We start from the raw sequence: 25,833 nt of genomic DNA, 5'->3' as shown, positions 1-25,833 counted from the left end.
CAACTAAAACACTCAGACTAGAACACTAGATGACCAACTCAACGGCATTCAAAAGTGGGAAAATACGATCCTGAACAGCATAGCAACTCAAAGTTAATCCAATCATCACAAAGGATATTAGCTTACAATTGTATTACCTCCAAGTTGAATTACATTAAATAAAATAAACAGATGTTTAAGAAAATCTGCTCAATAAAGAAACTAGCAACAGGCCAACTAGCCTATCTTCAGAAACTGCAGCGCACACATCTTTCACACAAGCTAGGCACATGTTTCACATTGTGTAAATCAGTATGACAGGGTTAGAAGTCTACACAATCACTCAGAAATTCAAGAAGGAATTCAAGAACCCGGAAGACTGTAGCAGGACTCACAAGAACTCTGTGGTTCACACAAGCTAGGCACATGTTTCACATTGTGTAAATCAGTATGACAGGGTTAGAAGTCTACAAAATCACTCAGAAATTCAAGAAGGAATTCAAGAACCCGGAAGCCTGTAGCAGGACTCACAAGAACTCTGTGGTTTCATCGCAACAAAAACATTTTGTCAACAATGTTCAACAGAACCACAACCACTTCAACCAGAAATTAAAAACAATGCCTCACCTAACCAGGGAAGCAATTCTCATACATACATGAATGCATTCCGACCTTTTACTTTCCAAGATATGCTTAGCATGGTCCACTACAGCAACCAGTCATGATCATTTGAAGTCCTGTCTCAACTTAACATTAACAAAATGCTTAACAAATCAGGACAAACGACTGCTTTCCTAATCCTTCTCAATGCCTCCATAGAGTAGGGTACTTCTCCACTTGCCTTGAATACAGAATGTATACAACCCCTACTTAAAAAACTCATGGCTGAACCAAATTATTAATCAAATGACCACCCAGGGTCTAACACACCTTTTACCAGGAACCCCTGGATAAATTCATCTATCAGTAGCTTTGAGGAAAAGTTAAGATGTACAATCCCTTCCTTGAGTTACAACACAATTTTAAGTCAATCATAGGGACATAATACATACTTCATTTGGGGCATGCTTAGGAGCAGTGCCGCCATTGTCACAATTAGTGCTCATATCCTATTGGACATCCAGGCCACATTCAACACCATCATTCATGAATACTTCTAAAAAGAATTTAGGACATGGGTGAAGTGAACCAGCCTACAATAGATCACCTTCTTCTTGACCGAGGAATTAGAAACAGCACTCATGGTCCCTTTCAAATCACAACCTCACACCTTGACATGCTGAGTGGCCCAATGGTCCAGCCTCACACATCTGCTTTTTGATATGTATATGATCCTTCAGTTCAATACCATCAGCATCTTAGGACTTGAATAGTTCAACAATGCAGATAACACACAAATTGTCAACAGACTGAACAATGGTGCAAACACAAATATGCCTAAACTCAACAAATGCCTTGTACCATGCCTTGTACAATTAGACTCCTGGATGAGCCCAAAAAGACTTACACCTAGCCCATCCAAAACTGAATTCTGACTTGACCTGTGATGTGATACCACCTAATCCGGAAGCTCTCCTCAGGCTAGATGTAATTGGCCCTTGCTTACTGCCTTCCTCTAACCTGAGGAATTAAGGAATCTTAAAGTACAAATTCCTTACACTAGAATATCATTTTGAAGCCATTGTAATAAGCTGCTTGTCCCAACTTTGCATCCTATGACACATCAGCCCTAAACCTCATCCTCAGATGGCAGTTATCTCACTAGTACAATCAAGACTGTACTATACCAACCTTCTTTACATTGGACGCATGGATTATCTATTCAACAGAGTCCAAAATGTGGCAGCCAGACTACTCTTATAACTGAATAGATACAATCAGAACCTCCCAGTACTCCAGACACTGTGCTTGATTCTAATAAAAAAATAATCATCTACAAAAGTTTTGCATCCCTCACCACACCTTGTATGGCAAGGGACAAAACCCATCATAAGAACGTTCTTACACTCCACACCATGAAGAATCTCTATGATACAACAAAAGCACCCTGGTAATAGCAACAAACATTAACCATAAATATCATAAAGAACCCAATGTATCTTGACCAGAAAACACATGTCTTCACTTCCTACTCAAACCCCCTGTAAAGAAGATAATAACCTAACCTTCTGAAAACACCTACACACCTGGCTGTGCATTCCCGTTACCACCTAATTGCATGTTCTGCTGATGGAGTGCAAACTGCTAGGCGTATGAAATACCAGGTATGCTTATGCATTCAGTAGAGTAACCCATTGGAAACTGATACACTCAGGTCAGAGTCTACATAATTGAAGCACAATCACACAATGATCACAGGATACTGCTGACCAACCAACCGTAACGACTTCTAAAGCATCTTCATAGTACCTCATTACCAGAGAAATCCCAGCATTTATTAATCACCCAGCACTTTTCTTACCCATCTCTCTGCTACCTTCAGCTAAGCAACTCCATTCTAAATGTCCTACCACCTTACACTACATACTATTTCCTCGCACAGACGGCTGCTACAGGTCAAGCCAATATCAAAAAAATCGAATTAAGCTATGACTAAATTTCATCTTGCTAGTCCTATTACACTCCCCCATATCAAAATTACACAAAGGGCCTCATTACGACCCAGGCGGAAAATCATGGTGCTAATAGCACCATGGTCCATGCTGGTAACTTACCGACTCCTCCATGTAGAAAGGGGGAATTACCACCCCATTACAAGGTTGTTGGGGCGGTAATTCCCCCTTCCTCCATGGCCCTTCCCCATTCCCATTTTTGCCCCATAGGGCTCAATGGGAATGGGAAAGGCGCTAAGTACGGTACCGCAAATTGCGGTACCGTACTTAGCACCAAGGTCCCTTTGCGGGTCCCTACTTTAATGGCTGGTGTTGACCAGCCGTCAAGGTCGGGTCCCGGAAAGGGACCTCGTAATCAGGCGCTAATGGGTTAACAGCGCCGCAGCCTTTTATGGCACCGTTAACCCATTAGCGCCAGGGTCGTAATGAGGCCCAAAGTACTCATAGCTTCTCAAATGCTTGTCTATCCGTTTCAGATAACATATCCCCCAGATTTCTGCCAAATACATAGAAGCACAGCTGCACACAGGACCTGGGTACTTCTGACCTCCACACATCGACACCACTGTTTTTTGCATTTGCTCTACCACTGTCATACTAACCCCCTAACCCCCTCACATGTGTCTTTCGCTTCTGTGATTGCACATGTTCTTTTTCTGTCTGAAAAGGACACTACAGAAACAGAAATGTATCTGTGACAAGTTGGATGGTTAAGCATGCACAAACCTGTCTTCTGTTCATTGTACATATGTGGTGTACTTATTTGTGATTTAAGTTATGGCTGGGGATATAAATGTACACATTTCATTATGGGGCATGAGTTGCTATGTTGTATGAGCTTCATGATCAATTGTGTGTTCTGGTGATGTTTGTCAAGCAATATAATATGCAGCATATATGCTGAATCACATCAGGAAGATTTGACACATGGCGTGTACTGTTGCCGGTGAATGCAATACACAATTGGTGGGATACAACTGGTGACATGGGCACATGTGTGTCCCAGGCTTTGACGGGTGCTATTTAGAATACTTGACAGACACATTTAATGATTGATATGCATGAAGCTGGCCATTTATTCTGTTGTCCACATCAGTGGAAATGTGTTTGGGGCAGATGTTCACCTGTGGTTCTAGACTCATGCCTATGACCTAGTGTGCTTGCAAAGAGGTATTGTGGGTTTTGGCACAATTCACTATTGGTTTTTACGTTCAGTCCACTGAGCATTGCCGAATTGTGCAAATGCAGCAGGCCAATATTGCCTGGCACACCATTTGTGGTTGGGGCGACAGCACCACACCAAAGTGGTCTAAACAATGGAACGTGGATTTCAATATCTCAAATGTGGTATCCAGTGAAAATGATGCCAGCAAAAATGTAGTTAGTGAAAAGTCATAGTGAAATACCTCTGCAGTTAAAAAGTTGGCAAGCAAAATGCAAAAATAGCCAACAATGTAATGCTGCAACGGTAATTGTAAAGTTTAAGGGGGGGGGGAGTGCGGGTTTATGATTGCCTGGTTTAGGGTTAGAATTGTGGTTAGGGTGAGGACATGGTAAGGGTTACAATAAAGATTTTGGTTAGGATTATGGTAAAAGTTAGTGTCAGGGTGGATGCTGCAGTGTTGGTAATATTGGGGTTTGGTTAGTTGTCAGGGTAGATTAAGTGGCAGGGTAAGTGCCATGGTAAGGCTAGGGCTTATAGATCACAGGTTTGGGTACGTGTTAAAGAAAGAGATAGGGAAGTTGGGAGGGCTGTTGATGTTGGCATAGGACAATGATTAGGATAAACCTAGTGGTTAGAGCAAAGTAAGCATATGGGTAAATAATAGAGTTGCAGGTAAGGCAATGCTAAAATTAGGATTAGAGTAAGTGTTTGGTTTAGGGTAAATTGCTTTAGCACACTGAAGCAATAGTGTTCTATTAGAGTTCAGGGTAGTCATTAGAATTGGAGAATCTTAGTTAGTGTGATTGTGGAGGTTTTATTAAAAGTTTGGTTCTTTATTAGGGTTACAGCCTTGTACATTTGTGTATTTAAAAATAGCTTTTTTGGCAACTGTATTGCTGGCAAAATTCTCATTAACAAGGGCATTTTCACGTAGAACCCCAAATGTATGCTTGACAATTCCCTGCATGGGAGAGATCAGAGATGTATTACTTTTCTCAGCAAGTGTTGCTGGCATTATACAGCATCACTTGTGGAACAGGCCAGGTATAGGTTTAGATCGTGTGCATGCTTTTGTGTGGTACTCTGTGCAAGGTGTGTGTATATTGCATGTGTGTGATGATGTTTTAATGGTGTGTGTTGAGGTACCATATGTGCATGCCTTGGATATGAATGCCTGCGTTAGGGTGCTCACTGGCTTGCTGTACAGTAAACGTGACACGTATCTATGAGCTGAGTATTATTGTATTCTCCTGCTTTCAGATTGCCTGTTATAGCTGACTGTCTGAATGTGTGGCTGCTGCGGGATGATTGATCTGTGGTAACTTGCAAAGACATTAAAAACAAGGTGTTGGCATTCTAGATGACCTACTTATTGATTGAGTGATAATGATGCCTGTTATAGAATGTGTGCTCTGTTTGATGGGGTAGTTGCGGGGCCACTTATGTGCCACCAGTGTACCCAACAACCAGGTGAAGTCTGCACTGTTTTAGAATTAGGCAGCTGTAAGTTGCTTTTCACCCTGTATGTGTGGCATGCAAATGTGCTGCTGGGTACACGTAGTGATACATTGTAGTGTGTGTTTTAGGTATCATGATTGGCTTGTCCTCTGGGAGGACACACTTGCTTGGATGTTCATGGTGATCAGCATCATAACATGAAGAGGGATGGGTTAACCACATTGGGTGAATGCTTGCAAAACAGGTCTCAAATAATCAATTTGTCATATGATTTTTGCTGGGAAAGGGTACATGCACAGCACCTCATTATATTCCAAATGGGGTGAAATAATAGAGGGTGCTTTCAAGGCTGCTTTCCAAATATGAGGAGCCCCACAGCTACACATGCTAGCAGGCCCCTAGCTGTAACTGAGATGCCTTTGTTGCATTCAATTTTATCAGGTTGACTCCTTCTCTGAATAGGTGTAGCTTACACTTGGCTTGTTCAGATTGGACTCAGGATTGCGGAAATATCTTCTGAAACTCACCGGCTACTATTTATGGGCATGACACATGGGCTGATAAGAGATGTAGGCACTCCACTGTTTCAATAGTTAAACTCATTTGCATGTTTTTAGGCTATTGCGTTTTTTCATTGTTTATGTTGTTTACTGTCTGTTATCATGTATTATAATGTGATATCAATGGGGTAAAGTAGCCACAGTAGCACTTGATACTAATATCGCACATGATCGAGAAGTTCATGTTGAGTGTCTCCAAACTGTTTTGTATATCATCATCATTTGTATTGTTGTGCACAATCTGGAGTTGTGTATTTACCTTTTTTTGTGCAGATTCTTACCCACAATGTCTGTTCTTGATTTTTCTATGCAAATTGTCCCAATAATTTTTGCTCAAATTCTGTGCAAAGCTCTTGGGCATTGTTTGTATCGGAGTCTTCCTCTGTAGCCTTAGTCTTTGCAAACATATAATGATTGCGCCATTGCATGTTTCTTTTATAGATATACAGAGCTCATGCTGCTTTCCCAGATTTCTTCCTCGACCAAACCTTCCAGTGGTGGCAGAATGAAATAAAAGAATTCCACAGCAATCCAAACAATCCAAATAAAAGCATACCGTTCGATGGGCTGTGGATTGTAAGTATTTTAATTGTGTTGTACATATATTGGTCCTACCAACGTGTAATTACCACCCTAGTGGCTACTGTTGAAAATGTGATTCATTGTTACTACTAGACATGCAGAATGGTGTGACATCATAATCATGGTCTATACATAACACTTTCATTGAATTTATTATTGCAGATTGTATGAAGATTTCTGGGTGCAGAGACATGCCATTGCTCATTTTAAACAAACGACTTGAACACAAAAGGATAGTAGATATGTGCCACCTGGATGATGTATTTAATGTTCCCAGTAAATTGGTAGGCTAAGCACATTTATTTTGTGACAATTGAAGACAGACAGACATCTACTTACTGTCTTAGAGGTTTCCCTTGATATATATTTCTTTTAATCTTACACTAAAGACTGACTCACATTTACTGGTGTAGGGCTAACTGCAACTGTCAGTAAGACCTACTGTGATATGGACCAGATCCCCAACACCCAAGGTGCATACACACTAGCAGAGAACAATTTTGAGACCAGGGTATAGGGCTGGCTACTGAGGGTGCATCAACAGATTTTCTGTTCTTCCCTATGAATAACATATTCCCAGGTTTCTCCGCCCAACACATCAACAGCAGATTGGGACAAAGGAACCAGGAACTTTTTATCCATCAACACCACAGATTTCACATCTACCAATCACACTGTCCCACAACTCCATCCACATTATTTTTTTCCAGAGCCACAGGCAGCAAGGCCACCAATAGTGTTGGAAAGCCACTATACAAGACCACTTACATAGCATTCCATTACATTAATGATGGCTGGTTAATATGTATTAGCTTCCCCCTGGATTAGTGTAAGCAAATTAGAACAGACATGAAACACTCAATAGTATAGGCAGATTTACTGGATTCTTTCTTGGGAAACACCTTAAAAACAGAAATTGAGATGGTGCATTATGTCTGGTTCAGATATGAAAACCATTTTGAATTGGTTCACACTCTTGTGTGATGGAAATCTGTGCATTAATTTCTCTACTACATGGTACATGTAGCTGGAGTTGACCTACAATTCAACTCTCTTTCTGTGACCCAAGCCAAATCACAAGCCATGAGGCCATAGTAAGGCCCTGATCCATGGTATTTAAACTGATTTTGCTTCTAAAGCACTGCCAATGGTTGGCTAGTGTATAACTTTAAAGAGACCGGTCAATTCCATCAAGTATGTCCCCCTCATAAAATAATTTTAGCTGAAGTCCTGTGACATATTATCTGATCTCTGTGAACAAGCAAAAGAAACATTGCCTCGACATGTATTCATATTAGGAAGGCAAATATAAATGGGGTGTTTCAACAGTGACTTATTTTGGCATAAGTCACCATTTCTTCATCTACAACATGTAAAATAGCTGTTCAATGGAAGCTTTTAGAAACATGAGACTAACTGTAAATCATAGATACAAAATATATTCCACCCAACAAAAATTCTCCTCAGTAATTGAAAAAAAGTTACCTACTCCGGAAAAATGATTATCTCTGGAAATACTTAAAACAGTGACATTTTGCATTTTGAATGCTTCTGATGTTAACATGTAATTAATCTGTATTGCATTAAACTACCACATGCAATCAAAAGGTATTGTAGGAAAACAAAATGTCTTCCCAATAACATGAGAACAATTCCCCCCCCCCCGCCATTGCAGGCATGGGACACAAGGGGTAAGAAAGAGCCTCTCATTCTAAAGTCACTTCTAAAGTCACACAATGTGGGGAGGATCCCAAGATTATAAAATAGCTTATACAAAGAAGATGGGTCGGATTATGATTATCAATATTGGGAGATGAATATTGAAGAATATTTTGTATACAACTGAAAGAAAGTGGCTGGGCTTTCAGATCTGACATGATTAGAATGACTAGTTCTTTGGCAGGCTGGGATCAAGACACCCAGCTGAATAGGATCTTGTTCAAGCAGCAGCTCCAAATTGAGGGTCTAAACTGTGACCCATAAATGAGAAGTCACATTTTAAATGTAATTAAAAACTCCACTATAACTCCAAATCATTCCTATAGACTGTCCATGGTAAATCTGTGAATTGAGGTCTGGGAGCCAAGAGCAATGCTAATGTACCAAAGATATAGGTGCATTGGTAAATATGGTGCCCTGTGTGTCCCATTTACATTTGGTAGAACGTGAAATGTAATTTCCTTAAAACACAATGCGCTTTTGTATTGAGAGCTGAAATTTAAAACATAAAACATTTTATAAAACTTAAATGTGTTATACTTTTGTAGAATTACACCACATTAAAATAAAATCCTTGGCTCTGGCCAGTGTAGAATCATGCAGACCATAGTGTATTCATGACACATTATTGCCAAATGCGATATCAGGCTTAGTTTTGCAAGTTTAGTCATAACCTTTATGTTCACGCAACAGAAATGAGCACAGCTAATTCATCCTGTTCACAGAAAATCGTGCACAATGTTAAACCCCTGAAGTCCCTTACCTTAAATAGCACATGTAGATCTATGTGCAATGTGCAGCTAAAGGATGCTGTAGTGTGCTACCCCTTAGTGGAGAATATTATATCTGCAAACTAAAAGCTTGGATAGCTGAAGGCAAATAAGTAGGAATACATTAAAACCTACTACTCACATGTACTGCAAAAGCCATGAACACACATAGATTGAAAGGTGCACCCATATATAGATTGAAAGTTACATATCTTCAGAGAAAGTTGCAAATAGATCTGAGAAGAATGCACAAACATTTGTTCAGAGACGAGTGTGCAATCCTATTAAAAGAACTTGGGAGAATAGCTCAGGAACAACATGTACACCTTGGAAGCAAGATGACACTGAGCAACACAGGTTCGATCCCCGGGTCTGTGCTTAGAAACCTCTGGGTGTTACGCGTGTTATAAATCATTAATTATAAAAATAATTATTATAATTTCCTAATCCAGACCTGTACGAGTCAGATATAATCTGTTCTTGCCTACATTTAAATGACCTGCACAGAAACAATACATTTCCAAAACAACACTAATGCAGGGGAACAAGGTAAAATGAATATGTTTGTATAAATGCTATGGGCCTCATTACGACCCTGGCGGAAATCGCGGTGCTAAATGCACCGCGGAGCACGGCGGAAAGCTGCCGATAGCGCCATGGAGGTTGGCGGATTTTCCGCCCCATGCCGACCTTGGCGGGGCGGTAAATCCCCATTCCCCATTTTACCCTTCCCCATTCCCATTTTTGCCCCATAGGGTATAATGGGAGTGGGGAAGGCGTTAATTGCGCCACCGTAAAATACGGTGGCGTAATTAACAACAAGGTCCCGTAGCGCCATGGATTTCTCCGCCTGGAAAAACCAGGCGGAAAACGTTCCATGGCGCTACGGGAACTCGTAGTAGGGCGGACGGGTCCGCCGCGAATAACGCTGGCGTAAACCCACTCCGCCAGGGTCGTAATGAGGCCCTATGTGTTTCTGAAGAGTTTTGAAATGGTACTACTTGTTCACACAGTGGCCGAAAAGTGGCAATGTTATCATTGAAGTAAACAGTCCTGCTTAGATAAAAGCAATCATGAAGGGGTGCATTTAAAGTGCCTAGTATCATTTAGAGTATAATATATACCTAGAATGTATTATGAAAATGAGTGCTTGTGTGTGAAGTAGTGAGACTCAAGTAGGCAGGGAGAGTCATGTTTCATTGTCTTAGTGTTTATGAGTTTATAAAATTGAAGTGATTTCTGTGGTATAACGCTGGGTAGTACCCTGATCTGTAGATGACTTAGTTCGTTAAATACATTCCGACTTTTTGAATACACTGTGGGCCTCATTACACATTAGGCGGCAGGATGTTAACGGGGCCGGTAGAGCTGCTTGATCCTTAACCCCCTACCGCCTCATTACGAGGTCTCCTCGCGGGACCCTGTAAGGACGCCTGGTAAAACCAAGCATCCTTAGCGGGTCACGCAAGCAAACCAGGATGCAAACAACAGGCCTGTTATTAACTGGCCCGTTGTTTGCATCCTCCCCATTCCCATTGAGTTCTATGGGGGCTCGAATGGGAATGGGGATGTACCGGGTCCGGGTTCCCTGAATGGGGAAATAATGGGCCCGCCAAGGTCAAAATGGCCCGTTATTTCCCCATTCAGGGAATCCAGACCCGGTACCCGGAATGGGGATAGCCATGCCGCAAATAGCGGCATGGCTACCTCTAATGTCGTAATGAGGCCCTGTCTATTTTTTCTCACCCAGAATTGTCGGGTGGGATTTTTCATCAGGAATATGAGACTCGTTGTGGCATCCTAGTAAAATCAATAAATAAATGCATATAAAGATATATTTCTACAACCTCAAAATCTGGGTCAAGAAACAGGGTGTTTTTAATCAGGTTATTCTGTTTAATTTAAAATAATAATTCAATAAATGAAACTTCCAATGCTGAGAAAATCCCTCTCAATATTCCACACAAATAATTGCAGCTTGTCTACGAAAAAACAAAAGCTACCGGCCTGATATTGTCTTGCTGATGTTTACATTCATAACACAAACAAATAAAAGGGAATCTAAATAACTTTTCCATATGTAAGAATAAAGTCCTCTCCAATAAGTACATACATATTGTCACTGGTTTTTAGTTTCAAAATGACAAATCCATTCTTAGAATACATTTTCAAATAATACAATTTTCATAGATTTTTTTAATCCATCGACAATATAAAAATATGGACTTAACATAGGACTGATTCATCTCAAAACTGTTGGATACTATTGGTTTCTCTCTTGGGCATAGATAAAATATTATTATTTGGGATTCACTTATTTAGACTTATTCTACGGGCTTGGGTTCAGGGTCAATTTTATTTTGGAGAACACAATTTCCTGATATATGTAGATATATATTATTTATTTATTTGTGATCCTGGTTTTTCTAAAACAACCTTACACAGCATTAATAATACTTTCATTATAAAAATAATGGCATAAAGATAAGTAATTGTCAGCAATTGTATAGATAATTATCTGAAAACACATATAACACCATCACAATTAGACTAATATTATCTTAAGTTTATCAAATTTGCTTCTTGTAATATTTTTAAAACTGCAATCATAGCTAGGATTTCCTCCCTGCTAGAAGTTCTGTTAAAACATCATTCAACATCTAAAACTAAAGAATTATGTATAAACGGCTCAAATATTGGGTTCTCACTCTTGTCAACACTGTACGATATAGTATGATGTGGGTCCTATTTTGGATTGCTGTTGTATCATTGCATAGAATGCATCTTGCATCAGTTTAATTTTCCTGGCATCTGACCTGACAAATCTCTCTAGTTGGGAGAAGATTAAGTCTACAGCATAAGAATTGGGCTTCCCAGTAAGAGTTTTGGAACTTCATCAAATAATTTGGTGATCTCCCCATACCTTATTATGACCTTAATATGGCCTTCTTAACTTCTTGAGGATATCTTATGAGGTAGGTCCTCAATTGTTAAATCCATAGCGGTTAGGATTGTTTCAACTCTCTTCCTTAGCTTAGCAGCAGCTTTATATCTCCCTAATTTCAAGATATGTGCCAGGTCAACATACAGAGAGTCATGCAAGGGAATCAAACACTTTCTATATAGTGCTACAATTCTCAGCTCCACAAAGCAGCTCAGTGAGGTTAGCCCAAGCCCAAGCTGAAACTTAATGAAGCAGTGTGTAGACAATCTGGTAAGCCCAGTGCTCGTTTCCATACTCAGGACTCAATCCTAACAAAAGGAAGTGAGTGTAATTTATCATTAAGTTCAATTCCACATAAAAGACCAGATATCACCTTCATTTTATAAAAGAATTATAAAGGTTGAGAGAAAATGTACAGTATTTATATTTGATTTGTTTCATCTGGGCTCCTGCTTGGATAGCCTTCATCAAAAGATTCTTCATCAGCCCCTGACAGTTATCTTCTAGACTTATATAGCGAATCCCAAATAGGTCATGGGTATAGAAGGTGTTAATTCTTGGTCACCCATCAGCCATTTAAATCCCATTTTCTTTTTCTTGTTATGGGTAAATCTCATGATTTTAGTTTTTTGTGTATTAATCCATTGATCATTCCCCCGAGCATACTACAAAATAGCAATTAATTTTTCTTGCACAACAATTTGAGTCCTATCCATTACTACAACATCATCCGCATATGCTAAATACAGTATTGTAATGTTTAAGACTTTTTGAGGAGAAAATCAAAAGCTTGCCAAGAAGGGATCCAAGTCAGTTAAATACAAATTAAACAGAAAGGGTGCCAGGACCAAGCCCTGCCAAAGGCCCCTATATGCCAGGAAAGCTTTTGTAGTTGCTCCCAACCCATTCAACCTCACTTGTAGGCTAGTGTGATCATGACGATGTATCAAAATCATTAGTAAATGTTCTGTGATTTTCCACTCCTTTAGCTTCTGCCACAATAAATTATAATTAACACAATCAAATGCTTGTGTACAATCAATTGCAGAACAAAGTAAAGGGGCAGGTTTTCCTGATGTATTAAATGGTCACACAAGCATGTGAATGTACAATTGAAACAAAAAAGGAATCATCAAGTTAAAATAAACTGGAATTAGGAGTCTACTAAAAGTAGGATTCTTCTAATTCTGTGCAGTGTTTTTTGGGAAATGACATTGGTTATTTAAATTGGCATTATTATGCTGGGAATGAATGGGAGAAGCAAATAACCATCTCTCAATTTTGCTTTGAGGATTATACAATTCTAATCAGGATATTATGTAAACTCCAGTTTTCACAGGCTAAGAAGTTTATTGATCTCTGAAAATCTCAGAACAAGGTTGTACATTGTGCCCGCAAACACAGATATCATTTTCTCCTTTGAAAACATAGGAATTATTAATGACGTGTTACTGCCAGAGACAACTGTCCCTGTGTAATATTGGATTCTAAGAAAATGGGCCTCATTACAAGTCTGGCGGCAGCCGTGCCGGTAAAACCGGCAGGCTACCGCTGGACTCGTGAATTTTTACTGTACCTGGCTCCACGGAAATACTAGGGGATTACAACCCTGGTGTTCCTGGAAGTCAGGCACCGGAAAAATGTTAATCTCCATTCCCCTTTCAGTCCCATAGGACTCAATGGGAATGGGGATGATGGAAGCACTGGCACCATTAGAAGCACCAGCAACGTTAAAAACAGTGCCGGTGCTTTCCTGAAAGTCTGCGGGTGAGTGCTGTCCCACCCGCCAGGTCAGACCTGGGAGGCGGAACGGCAGCCGCCCGCAAACTTGGAGTGTATCGGTCCGGTAACAACAGTGCCGGTAGGCTTACCGGCACTGTTGTTACTGGACTGGCATGCTCGCAATGAGGCCCAATTTAATAAAAACATGTTTTCACCCATTTCCATTTACAGGGTTTGTTCCCCTTCCAGTGACTTAGCTTGTAAACAGGGTACCCCAAAAGTATTTCAATTGCTATCTGGGATTAATAATTTCTTTGGATATGTACCTACATTTTCTGGTGTTATCTCGCTTTTGGTTTGTGCCAGGATAAATAGGGGCATCAACAACTCAAGGAACACAACCAAATAGACTTGTCTTTCCAGTTTGTCTGCCTGCTTGCTGATCCCTCTGGGGCAATCTTGTCCTGGTTCTGCAAAAGCTTTTCTTGAAGAGAATTCCCTTCAGCTCCTTCCAGTTGGAACCCGAAACCACTTTTTTTTCTGTGGAGCATGCAATCTTACTTTGATCATTTTCTAAAAACTCTTGCTCTCTTACTTTGTGTTTGGCTTTAAATACTCAACATACAACAACCACGCAGCACCATTTGACTCAGCAATTATAGATTGGACAATGAAAGTGATAGGTTATCGGCACTTACAGCCACAATGACCCTCCTGTTTGCTTCAATTAGCCCAATGTAATTTAACATTTCAAAACTGGATGAATTTAGCTATGAGCTAGATCTTTCCTCAGGAAATATCATCAGATTGGACTGAACCATGTCTTTCTCTTATGATGTCTTTGTATGGAACTGTGCCATCAATAACAACTATACATTTAGAAGGGCTAGACAATTCTGAATTCAGAAACATTCTTTCTGTTTTTTTTGTAGATGCATGCATTACAGGGTTATTAGAATATGTGAATTTAACAATAATTCATACGTTTTAATATATCTTTCTTATAAGCATGTGAATGGGACAGCTCAGCTGGATTCAATTCTCATTTGTTTTGTATGTGTTTTGTTAATTCAACAAATGTTTCTAAAATGTTATGTTATGTTATGTTACCTGAATTTGTAGAGCGCACGGTCGCCCAGGGGCATCATGGCGCTGATGAGGAAACTGTCACACAGGAAGAGCAGTAATAGTCGGGGGGCTAGAATAAGGTAGTTTTCAGGGCTTTCCTGAAAGCCAGATGGTTGGAGATAGACTTGAGTGGCGGTGGGAGGGCGTTCCACAGCCTTGCCGCAGCAATGGAAAAGGCTCTGCCGCCGAGTCTTTCCCGATTGTACTTAGGAACCACCAAAAGGTTGGTGTTCAGGGAGCGAAGGTTGCGTTCTGGTATATAACGGACAAATTTAGTTTGGAGAAACTCAGCACCTAGGCCCTGGATTGCCCGGTGGACAATGCATAGTGACTTGAACTTAACTCGCTGGGCCACCGGGAGCCAGTGAAGTTGGCGAAGCACTGGCGAGATGTGAGCTCCATAGGGGGAACCTGTGGCCAGTCTGGCTGCCAGGTTCTGTATGCGCTGGAGACGTTGGAGAAGGCCCATTGGCTGGGCAAGGTATAAGGAGTTGCAATAGTCCAACCGTGAGAGGACTAATGCGGCTACCACAGGAGGACGCATAGCCTCTGGGATCATAGGGAGGACCCTCTTGAGTATCCTGATCTGGTGATGGGCAGATTGGCAGACCGTAGAGACCTGGTTTGACATGGACAAGGAAGTGGAGAGAATAACTCCTAGGTTCTTTACTTTGTCCACTGGACAGGGCAGGGAGCCCAGTGAGGTGGGCCAGAAAGCAGGGGTCCAAAGTGATGGGCGGGGGGGACAGCCCACCAACATCACCTCAGTTTTGTCGCCGTTAAGCTTGAGCCAGTTTTGGTCCATCCAAATGCCGACTGATGTCAAACAGTCATGAAGAGAGGCTGAAGCCTTGATATGATCCTGATCCAAACGGATCAGGATTTGAGTGTCATCCGCGTAGGAATAGCAATTAAGTCCATACGAACGGATAAGGCAGACCAGAGCCCATATGTAGATATTGAATAGAATAGGGGAAAGAGAGGATCCCTGGGGAACACCACAGGTGAGGGCACAGGGGACAGAAAGGAAAGGGGGCATGGCAAGGGTCTGAGTGCGGTCTGCAAGAAAGGAGGTAAACCAAGCCAGAACTGATCCGGAGATCCCGATTTGTGCTAGGCGAGAGAGGAGAATAGGATGGTCCACTGTATCAAATGCGGCAGACAAATCCAGCAGAATCAGAGCTCCAACTCCACCTGCGTCCGCGAGTCTAGACATGTCATCTTGCACTGAGACAAGCACACTCTCCGTTCCCCTACCAGGTCTGAAACCTGCCTGGGCAGGATTAAAGATCTTAGAGGATTCCAGAAAGGAGGAGAGAAGGGGTGTGACCAGAGATTCCAAGAGTTTAGACAAGAACGGGAGCAGGGATATGGGGCGAAAATTTGAGGGGATAGTAGGATCGAGGGAGGGCTTCTTGAGCAGGGGGATAACCCTAGCCGATTTAAGTTCCGGCGGGACCAGACCAGACTGGCATGAGTTATTTATAGCCATTGTGACATCAGACAGAATGTCTGGAGCAATAGTCTTCATCATGCTGGCCGGAATGGCGTCCTCTGGAGAGGAGGACTTGATTTTAAGAATCGCTGCTAAAACCTCTGCCTCAGTAAATAGAGGGAAGGTAGACCAGCTGGCCGGGGGATCAGTAGAGGTGAGTGGTACAAAGCAAGTAGTGCCGGCAGGTTGCATAGCAAGAGATGAGGCGATGTTAGATTGTATCGCAATGATTTTCGTAATAAAAAACGATGCCAAGTCATTGCATAGCTTTTGCGATGGTTTGACCATCGAGGTGAGGGGTTCAGAGGAGGAAAGTGATTGAACAATAGAAAATAGTGTTTTGGGTTTACACAGGGCACTTTCAATTTGTTGGGCGAAAAAAGTAGCTTTAGCCCGCTTAACATTGGCTAGGTAGGTGGAAAGACTGAGCTTATACAGGTCTTTAAGTAGAGGGTCGTAGCTAGCCCGCCATTTGCGTTCGGCTTGTCTGAGTAGCAGACGGGCATTTTTTAATTGATCAGTAAACCAGGGCTGAGAGAGTAATCTCCGACTCTGGGTAAGTTTTGGAGGAGCGAGAACATTAGCGGCGGAGAGCAGCGATGTAGAGAGCGTGGATAGAGATACCGGTCCCAAGGAGGTACACTTGGAAACGATGCAGGCACCAAGTGCCTTGGGGTCAACTGATCGCCAAGAGCGAAGTAACGTCTTGGGGGGGCGAGCTTTACAGACAGGGGTGGCTAGAGTAAACGAGCATGAAATCAGATGGTGATCGGACCAGGTCACAGGCTCAATAAGACCAGGGCCAAGTAAAGCATCATTGGCAAATACCATGTCTAGAGTATTTCCATGCAGATGGGTGGGTGCTTGGATCAATGAACAGAAATGAAGATCGAAGAGGCTATCTAAAAGCAGATTTAGTTCATCTGATCTTGGAGGGTTAAAATGCAAATTAAAATCACCTAATACCACGAGATTGGTATACTGCAAGTTTAGGGCAGCAATAAGATCAGCTACGTCCTTCCCAAAAGTTCCCATAGGGCCTGGGGGGCGGTAGATAAGCAGGAGGTGAGTGGTACATGAAGCCGATAGCTCGCATCGGCAGAGGAGGGCTTCCATGTTAAGTGTATGCGAGCAAGGTATTTGGTTCACCGTGTATTTGTCACTGAAAATAACTGCGATGCCTCCACCGCGATTGGGGGGTGGGGGGATCATAGTGAATGATGCGATAGTCGGGGGGGAGAGCTTGCACTACTGTAGGAGCCGAGCTCGGTGTCAGCCACGTTTCAGTTAGGCATAGCAGGGCAGGTTGCCTATTGGTTAACAGGTCCCGGATTTCACCCGAGTGAGCAGGAAGGGACCTTGTGTTAAGCAGGCAGAGAGTAGGGTTATCCAGCGTGGACTCGCTGCTAGGAGTGCCTCTGGTGGGAGAGGGGGTAGATGGGGTTGTATTATGGTTCCAACCAGTTGGCCAGTTGGTGCTGGGGTGGGCTAAGGAAATTAATAAGTTTCTATCTAAATAGCCCTTCCAGCGCGTCCCTGCACGGACGGGCACAGACGGGCTTGCCTTAAGCGCGCCTTTGGCGCGCTGGCGGCGCGCCCGCTGCGCCCGCCCGCTGCGCGGGCGGCCGATCCAGCACATAAGTGCCTGGAGCGGTATGAAAGCGAGGCGGGAGGCGGAGGCAGAGCCTAGGACACAGAAAGAGGACTGGTGGGTTGTCTGAGCCCAAGGATCCCCTCAGCACTGCCGGAAGAATGAGCAGTCACTCCGAGTGAATGAGTGTGAATAATGTATGTCATTATTAGCCACCCACAGCCCACAGTCCCCATACCTGCACAACATTAGATTGCCTCATGGGTTATCTCCTGAGACATATATCATCTGAAAAGACGGAATCAGTTTTATTGCCTGCTTTCATTAAGCAGACACATGATGATGAGGCCTTACTTCTCTGTTCGATTTGGGTTCTGGATCTGATCAAGATCTCTGATATGAATAATGTACTTTACAGATTCTTCAGACCCTGGATCTATAGACCATGCTCTCTTCCTAAAAATACAAGTGCATCACACTTAGTTGAATCCAATGTTTAGCTCACATTTAGCTATATTTTCTTGTATTTCAAGTCTTTTTCCCAGTGTGCACACAGCTGTGTCTCTATTAATCTCAATTGCTTGTAAGGATTTAGTCACAGTGATTGAAAATGGGGAAAGAAAGTTGACACTTGCATTCATGGACATAAGACAGCTCTGCATTAACTTATAATTTATGTTTAATGAAAACCATTACATTTCTATTGAATTATTGGTACAGGAGTTAGCTTCAGAAAGAATTGAAGTAAGGACCTTACTCATGAAATGCTTGACTTCCATACGGGCCAAAGCACATTCATACAGTTTATTGTCTTGCCTCTGTTATTGTGAATTTGTCTACAGCAATAAAGATGCAGTGGATTCAAAGACAACATGGGGATCATCTTTATAAGTAATACTGAAGTGAGGATGTTGAGGAAGAGCTACATCAAAAAGCAATATCAAACATGTCCGAAATGGGTATTTGGCCTTGTTGCATGGTTGTTGGATTCCACCAAGAGCTTGCCCACTCACATATCACAGCAAGAAGTATGCACATTTTTCTTAGGATCTTGGGACAAAAATGTGTATGCCAACGACAGTCAAAGATTAAAGAAGTGTATGTTTATTCTCCATCATGCAATAATTCCTGCTGAAATTACAATCATTCCAATATGGACACGAAAAAAGAAAATGTAAAAAAAAAACACTTGACAATGCAATTCTTGTCCTAATCCCAGACGTGTGTCTCCTAGTCAACATTAGACAGCTCCAGCAAAGTGACACAAAATCATGTATACTAATTTTGACAATTGTCCAATCTCAACCTCTTCCTGTACTGTGTTTTCTAACACATTGTCCCTCGTGTTTATTATAGTGGTTGTTAGTTTACTATAGCATTGAATGTTATGTTAGTTCAATACAGTTTATTTTGACATGCATTTCTGTTGTGTATTTGCTTCATTTGTTGACTGATTACATGGTGTTTATTATTTAAATTGATACATTTTTGGTTTTATTATGCTAGATAATATGAATGCCTGATTTCTGACTCAGTGTTTTTAGATACCAATTCTCTCTTTCCCTTTCCAAATCCTTTTCTATTTAATTTGTGAAAAGCCAGGAGAGTAGAGAGAAGGCCTGATTCACATGGTGTTATCCAATTATAATTTGCTATTATACAATGCATCAGTCAATCAGGCCCTGTATATCACATTATTATTATTATTATTATTATTATTATTATTATTATTATTATTATTATTATTATTATTATTATTATTATTGTATTTATTGAGTGCAGACCTAGATTTGAGAAGCAATGAGTGCTTTGCAGAGTTATACAACAATACAGATACATAACTTAGAGCTTTACAGATGTATACAACAGTACATATGCCTAACGGGGTGCTTTTCTGGGGTACCAACAGAATAGATATACAGTGGGGGTAAGATACAGAAGGGTACAGAGGAGGGGTACAGCTGTACTGTGTGGGGGGAGGAGAGGGGCAGGTGGCTTCTAGCAAATCAGGTGGCATGCGGGGTGACATGATGGCTTAGGTGTTGAGTAGGAGAGACGCCTTGAAGAGGTGGGTCTTGAGTTCTTTTCTGAATTCTAGGAGCATGTGGGCGAGTCTGATGCTGATGGGGAGGAAGTTCCATAGTCTTGGGTCGTCGGCAGAGAAGTCTTGTTTCCTGGTACTTAACTTTTTGCAGCAGCAGATTTCAGGTCTGCACGTGTCTAGTCTTCTGGTGGTCTGCTGTCCGCTCGAGATGTTGAGTTTCTCCATGAAATAGCTGGGTGACTTGAGGGTGAATGCCTTATAGATGATGCAGCAAGACCTGAAGATGAATCGTGCCTGCAATGGGAGCCAGTGAATGTCGATGATGGCCACGGTAATGTGGTCGTATTTGCATAGAGCCTTGATGCAGACGCATGTAGGTCAATTCTCAGGGATACAAGGGAGGATAACAGGACACCTGTGAGTTGTGCACTGCCCCATCTAGGTGGGGTAGTAACAGGGCTTGAACAGTGGATCTAAAGCTGTTTGGAGGGAGGAAGGGCTTGCTTTTCCGCAGGAGGGAGAGCTGATACCAAGTGTCTGAGTTTTCTTAGCTATGTGTGTCTTGAAGCAGAGGTTTTTGTCGATGTGGAACCCGATGGACTTGGCACAGGATGTGTGCTCTGGTGTGAAGCCCTCAGAGTTCATGGTTGATACCCAGGTCTGTGTGTCTTGGTGTTCTGTGTTGTTGGTGAAGAGTAAGAATTTGGTCCAAGTATGCACTACACATCCATGGGTGTGGATGTTGAATGTGGCTAGGAGGGCTTCCAGAAGCTCCATGTAGAGATTTATGATCACTGGGGAGAGGATAGAACCCTGCAGGACACCACAGATGACGGGTTGCATTGCAGATCTAGAGGAGTCCATCTGAACAAACTGCTGGATGTTGGCGAGGTACTACTTGAACCAGCATAGGACAAGGTTTCTGATCCCCGTGCACCAATGTAGGATGTTCGTTAGTGCATGGTGGTCTACTGTGTCGAAAGTGACTGAGAAGTCGAGCAGAACCAGGAGGCAGGGGTGGCTGTCATCACATGCTTCAATGAAGTTTGTCTGCCCACTATGTAATTATAAACCTTGCATTACTTTAATGCATATTCTGATAAAAGCATGGCTAAATACACAGAAAATGTACTGAAATTTGATCTTTCTCTGCCCCTTGATATAGGACATGAATGAACCAGCCAGCTTCATACAAGGATCTGTAATTGGTTGTCCTGACAAAAATCTCAACAAACCGCCTTACATGCCTTGTAAGTTAATCAGCCTACTGGAGATGTCAAATGAATATTCACAAACATGCTGGAGAAAAAATGATCAATGTATATACACTGAAACAACTATTTTAAACTACATTTAAGGATTAAAAATATATAACAATGTTAATTCTAATACTTTCATAGCCAAATGTCTTAGCATCTCATACACACTACTGGATATTTCAAAATGTGTTTTATTGTATGGTTAAATAGCTTTATTATTAACTGGTACATGCATTCATTTGATCACAGCCCAGTACTTCACAAATGTAAACATCACCTAACCACGAGCATGTCATATCAGAAATATGAACATAATCTAATACAAACATCAACTAAAACATAATGTATTATTCTAAGATACACACAGCTACACATAAATCCAATTCAATTGTACTAAAATGCTTGCTTAAGAAGAGACAATTCTTTTTATCACACTGGAAACCCTCCCTGAAGCGCAACCTTCTAAAGTGACAAGTGCCAATGCCTACCACGTGTGGCAATCGAAGTGGCAAGTGGAAAGTGCATGAAATGCTAATTTAAAATGACCATCATAGACTTGAGATCAGTTATGTAGATGTGCGTGATTACATTATGCTGCATTTGTAAGAAAAACATCCAAAGCCCTAGGAACATTTTTATATTGTACACATCTTTGCCTTTTTGCTACATGTGCATTCCTTGGCATTGCCAGCCATGTTGCAAGCATGTACCTATGTGTTGGGTTGAATTGATGATAGGGATTCAGGCCATAGTGATCAGACTGGAAAGAAACACCACAGCAAAAACAGGGTTTGGTAAAGAGTTGCAAGGAAAACGTAATGGAGATGCTTAACTGTATTTGTTTCAGACACTGACATATCAGCCATGAACTGGTCAAAGTTTTTCAACAGATTTAGTAGACTGTCAGGTAAGAATTTAGCAGTTTGGTTGAACATGTAAATGTGGCTTTAAGAAAAACAAGTGGAATATGACATCAGTGTTCGATTTCACATGCAGTACTCACCTAAATCGCAGAATTCTGGTCAAAATAGATATTGTAAATATACATTGCTCAATTCCATGTCGCACAGGCAGAACACCACTCTAATGTTGGCCATTTGATTTAGGTGTTTTTAATATCCAAAATCTCAGAACTGATTTACATCCAATCACTCTGCTGCAATCATGATATCTGGTGGTATATGGATGTTAAGTCCACTCAGATACCACCAAACTGTATTACCGTTGCAGCCACTTTGTCCGGCGGTATTACTGCCGGATTACAAGTGGTGGTGCAAATCCCCATTTTTTGAGTTCCTAGTTCCTGCTGCAGTAATTTCGCCACTGTTATTCCGCCAAAATTTAGCAGAAAGCTGGCGGAATTACCTCCAGCTCATGAATGGAGGGGATTCCTCCAACTTTTCACCAAACCTATAGTTGTGCAGTGCGGTAATGTGGCAGTATATGGTAATGCAGCTGCATTTAACCTGCACCACCAAACTTGTAATGAGGCCAAGATGTATGCTTTTCCTACATTGGCACTTACAAATAAACCAACGCTTTTCAAACTACTCAAGCTTCAAACCGTACGGGTGACAATACATACATTGCACAAAAACCCTGTTTATACTATAAGCCTCTATCTGTTACAATCTATAAGTAAACTATGAAAAACAAACATATTCAATTAGCCTGAAAAACACCATTTTAGGTTTCTGTAAAACACAGTCACTTCTTAAATGTGGGAGTATAAGGGCATACGAGGCAGTCCCAGGAGGAGTAAACTTAGACGAGAAACTGAGCCTGATAAACTAACCAAGAGCTTCCACTGAACCATGGGCATGTTTCTAAACCAAAAATCATTGAGGTGCCATTTACACTATTTTTGATAATTGGACCTTCTATCAAGGTTGAGCTCCAAAAATGTTTTGTTAAACAGCTTGGCCCCATTGGATGGCCATGAGACTTGGCACCTGAGATACCCCTCCCACTTCTAAAAAATGCTTGCAAAATCCAATGCCCACTTTTATGACTGAAAACCATACTACCAGGAGCTTTGCTAGAGAAAATACTTTACCAAACAGAGATTTGCACATTTCTAAGAGTTACAAATTGAAAACCGTTTATTCATGGACGACACAAGACAACTTTCAGCGGATTCACATACAATCATGGTGGTTCTTGAGGATATTATAATTAGCACTCTGCAGAGGGGTGCCAACCAGTCAGGCGGCTAGGAACGCGCACTGATACTGCCAATCTAGCCTATGTGACAAGCTAGCTGATGACCAGTTTGTCTGCCATATTCCCTCCACCCTCACTTCCTTTTTTTTAAAATCCCCCCGTCCCCTCCCCACTTACCTCAGTGCTGTGGTGGCAAGTTTCGCTGGTGCAGCTGCTGCTGCCATGTTTGGCCACCATGGAAATGGAAGAGGGGCTCTGTACGGTGCCCCGCCTTCCTTTTTCAGGGCGGCCAAGTTTTTATAGTATTTCCTTTCAGTGTACGGGAAACCAAAAGGCGACCCGTTCACAGAATGAAACCAACTTTAAATAAGCCCCGTCCCAGCCCCTGGGACCGGTGCTAATAGCAATAACCACCACTTCCAGGGGCTGGAAAGAGTGATAACATCCTGCTGCCATTACAACCTATTCTAGCCCTTGGAATGGGTGGTTAACACTTAATTATAATTTCATTACAAGCAGATAAAGAAGGAATTTCCGTTGTCTCAGAAAAAAAGAACCCCATGCCGCCATCACCACTGTAGGAGAAATCTTACAGCTCAGTGTGTTTCTTTGCTAGTGGGCCGTTTCTAAGTTATAAACATTCCTCTAGAGACATAGTTATAGTCTACTATTCTCAAATGTATGAAGTATTATACTACAGATATTTCAGGACATTTAGATCTTGAAAATGTTGCAGTTGAATTCCAAGATTCAGACACATTTTAGCATGTTTAATTATTGTGAATTGGTTCACAAATGTAGCCTTACACACGTTCACATAACAGTTTGACAATACACAATACAGAGTGGAATTAAAAAAGATAATAAAATAGCATAGAGAATACAATCTTAAAACACAATTTAATCCAGACATAAAACATGCTTACGGCAGAATCACAAGACGTTTTTATTTTTAAGGAAACTAGTTATTTAAGAAGCGCATTGCTGCAATTTTCCAAGAGAGATGATAACCATGCAGCATTTGATTTCAGACACATTCTGGGGACATCCGTCAAAAATAGGCAATCAAACGATCAAAACCTAACAACCTCCCACCCCATAGCCCTTCTGCAACAATATGAAAGAGTGTTTCAATTGTCACAGGTCGATTACACCAATGACACAAACGGTGTTTCGTTTGAATATTCCTACGAGTATTTCGATAATGGGGCACTAGAACATTTTAAAAGATATAAATGAATAGTGTTTAAAGTTTTCCAATGGACAACACATAGAAAAATATTGTATATGATTTGCAAACAAGTAATGTCTCTAACCAATCGTGTTGCTAGTTTTTCCTCTTCACCTTACTAGGCTCAGTTATACGGGCAGGATAGATTCACAATAGGAAACCCAATTTCTAGGGTGTTGTAAGGTTTACTTGTCACTAATTTCTCAAAACCTTCCTCAAGGATTTCCCATCTGCTAATTAGATTTTCCTTAATGAAGTCCAGATTTTCCATTTTCTTATCATTTCAAGTGCTGATAAGTCAAGTTCATATCTGATTATTGGGGGTGGTACGCCATCGGGCAGGTGCAACACTGATCTTCAGAATAGACCTTTTAGGGCAACTCCAAAGGAAAGATCTACAAATGGTATATACAGCACCATAAGATCATTTTGGAAGCAACTTCTCATTGTAAAAGTTAATCAATGGAACAACAGAAAAGGGCCCATATGTCTTATTCATAATTGTGATGTGTGATACTAACTTAACAGTTTTTTACTTAAGGAACTTAGGTGGGCCGCGTTATTATCACAACTAGTTAAAAAGAAACCCAAATAAGTAAACTTATTTACAGTTCCCAATTCATGTTGATTTAAAAACCTTTCAAAATGGCCATATTTATTTTTCTGCTTGGTTGATCACTAAATTAAAATCTTAGTGTTTGCTAAAAGAATTAGTAAAATATTCTTAAGAGCATAAGATTGTAAAGCAAAAAATTGTTGTTGCAGGCCGCTTGGAGCAAAATCAAAAGGGCTATATTGTCTGCATACAGCAGCCAATTTATTGTATGTGATCCAATGCAAGGGGGAAAGGAATGGGCTTTTTTTAAGATCTTCACCAATGTCATAAATTAATACATTCAAAAGAAGAGGGGCAAAAACGCAGCCATGCTTTACCCCGACATGAGTTTCAATGGGTGCAGAAAGGAGGCCCTCATTATTTAAACAAATCTTAATTGAAGTCTCTGAATAATGTGCAGAGATCATATCTACTTGATGAGTAGAACATCCCTAAATATTTAGCTTCCTCCAAAAAAGGCCACGTATGACACTATCAAAGATATTGCAAAGTGCACCATTGCCACATAGATTCCGGTTGTATTTTTCCAGGGCACCAGCTTTCAATAGGCTTACAATAAAGCTGTTTAAAGATGTTCCTGTGCCACGAGTAAAACCAGTTTGAAATTTCTCCATAAAGCCTGAGGATCTCAAGCAAGGCTATTGGGCAGCATTACACACACCCTTTTTGAAAATAGGCACTATTATAGATGATTTCCAAGAACTTGGTATTCAGTTGCTTATAAGATATGATTAAAGCAAATGTCAAATATATTTCCCCAGGGGGCAGGGTTCTGCTTTATTGTAGCATTGGAGA

At 41.2% G+C, this 25,833-nt stretch overlaps 1 protein-coding gene across 1 annotated transcript in view; it reads left to right on the top strand.

Annotated features, from left to right (window-relative positions):
- The window catches only part of SI (sucrase-isomaltase), a 1,019,699-nt gene that overhangs the window by 873,957 nt on the left and 119,909 nt on the right, over positions 1-25,833 (top strand). Inside the window, exons 57-58 of the mRNA XM_069618482.1 lie at positions 6,216-6,350; positions 20,935-21,019. Coding sequence (XP_069474583.1) covers positions 6,216-6,350; positions 20,935-21,019 — 220 coding nt within the window. The remainder of the gene's footprint in view (positions 1-6,215; positions 6,351-20,934; positions 21,020-25,833) is intronic.

Source organism: Ambystoma mexicanum, chromosome 10 (assembly GCF_040938575.1).
Source record: "Ambystoma mexicanum isolate Mex_15411 chromosome 10, UKY_AmexF1_1, whole genome shotgun sequence".
NCBI classification, from domain to species: Eukaryota; Metazoa; Chordata; class Amphibia; order Caudata; family Ambystomatidae; genus Ambystoma; species Ambystoma mexicanum.
Note: the sequence above shows the minus strand (reverse complement) of the source record. Positions and strands in the feature narration are given on the sequence as shown.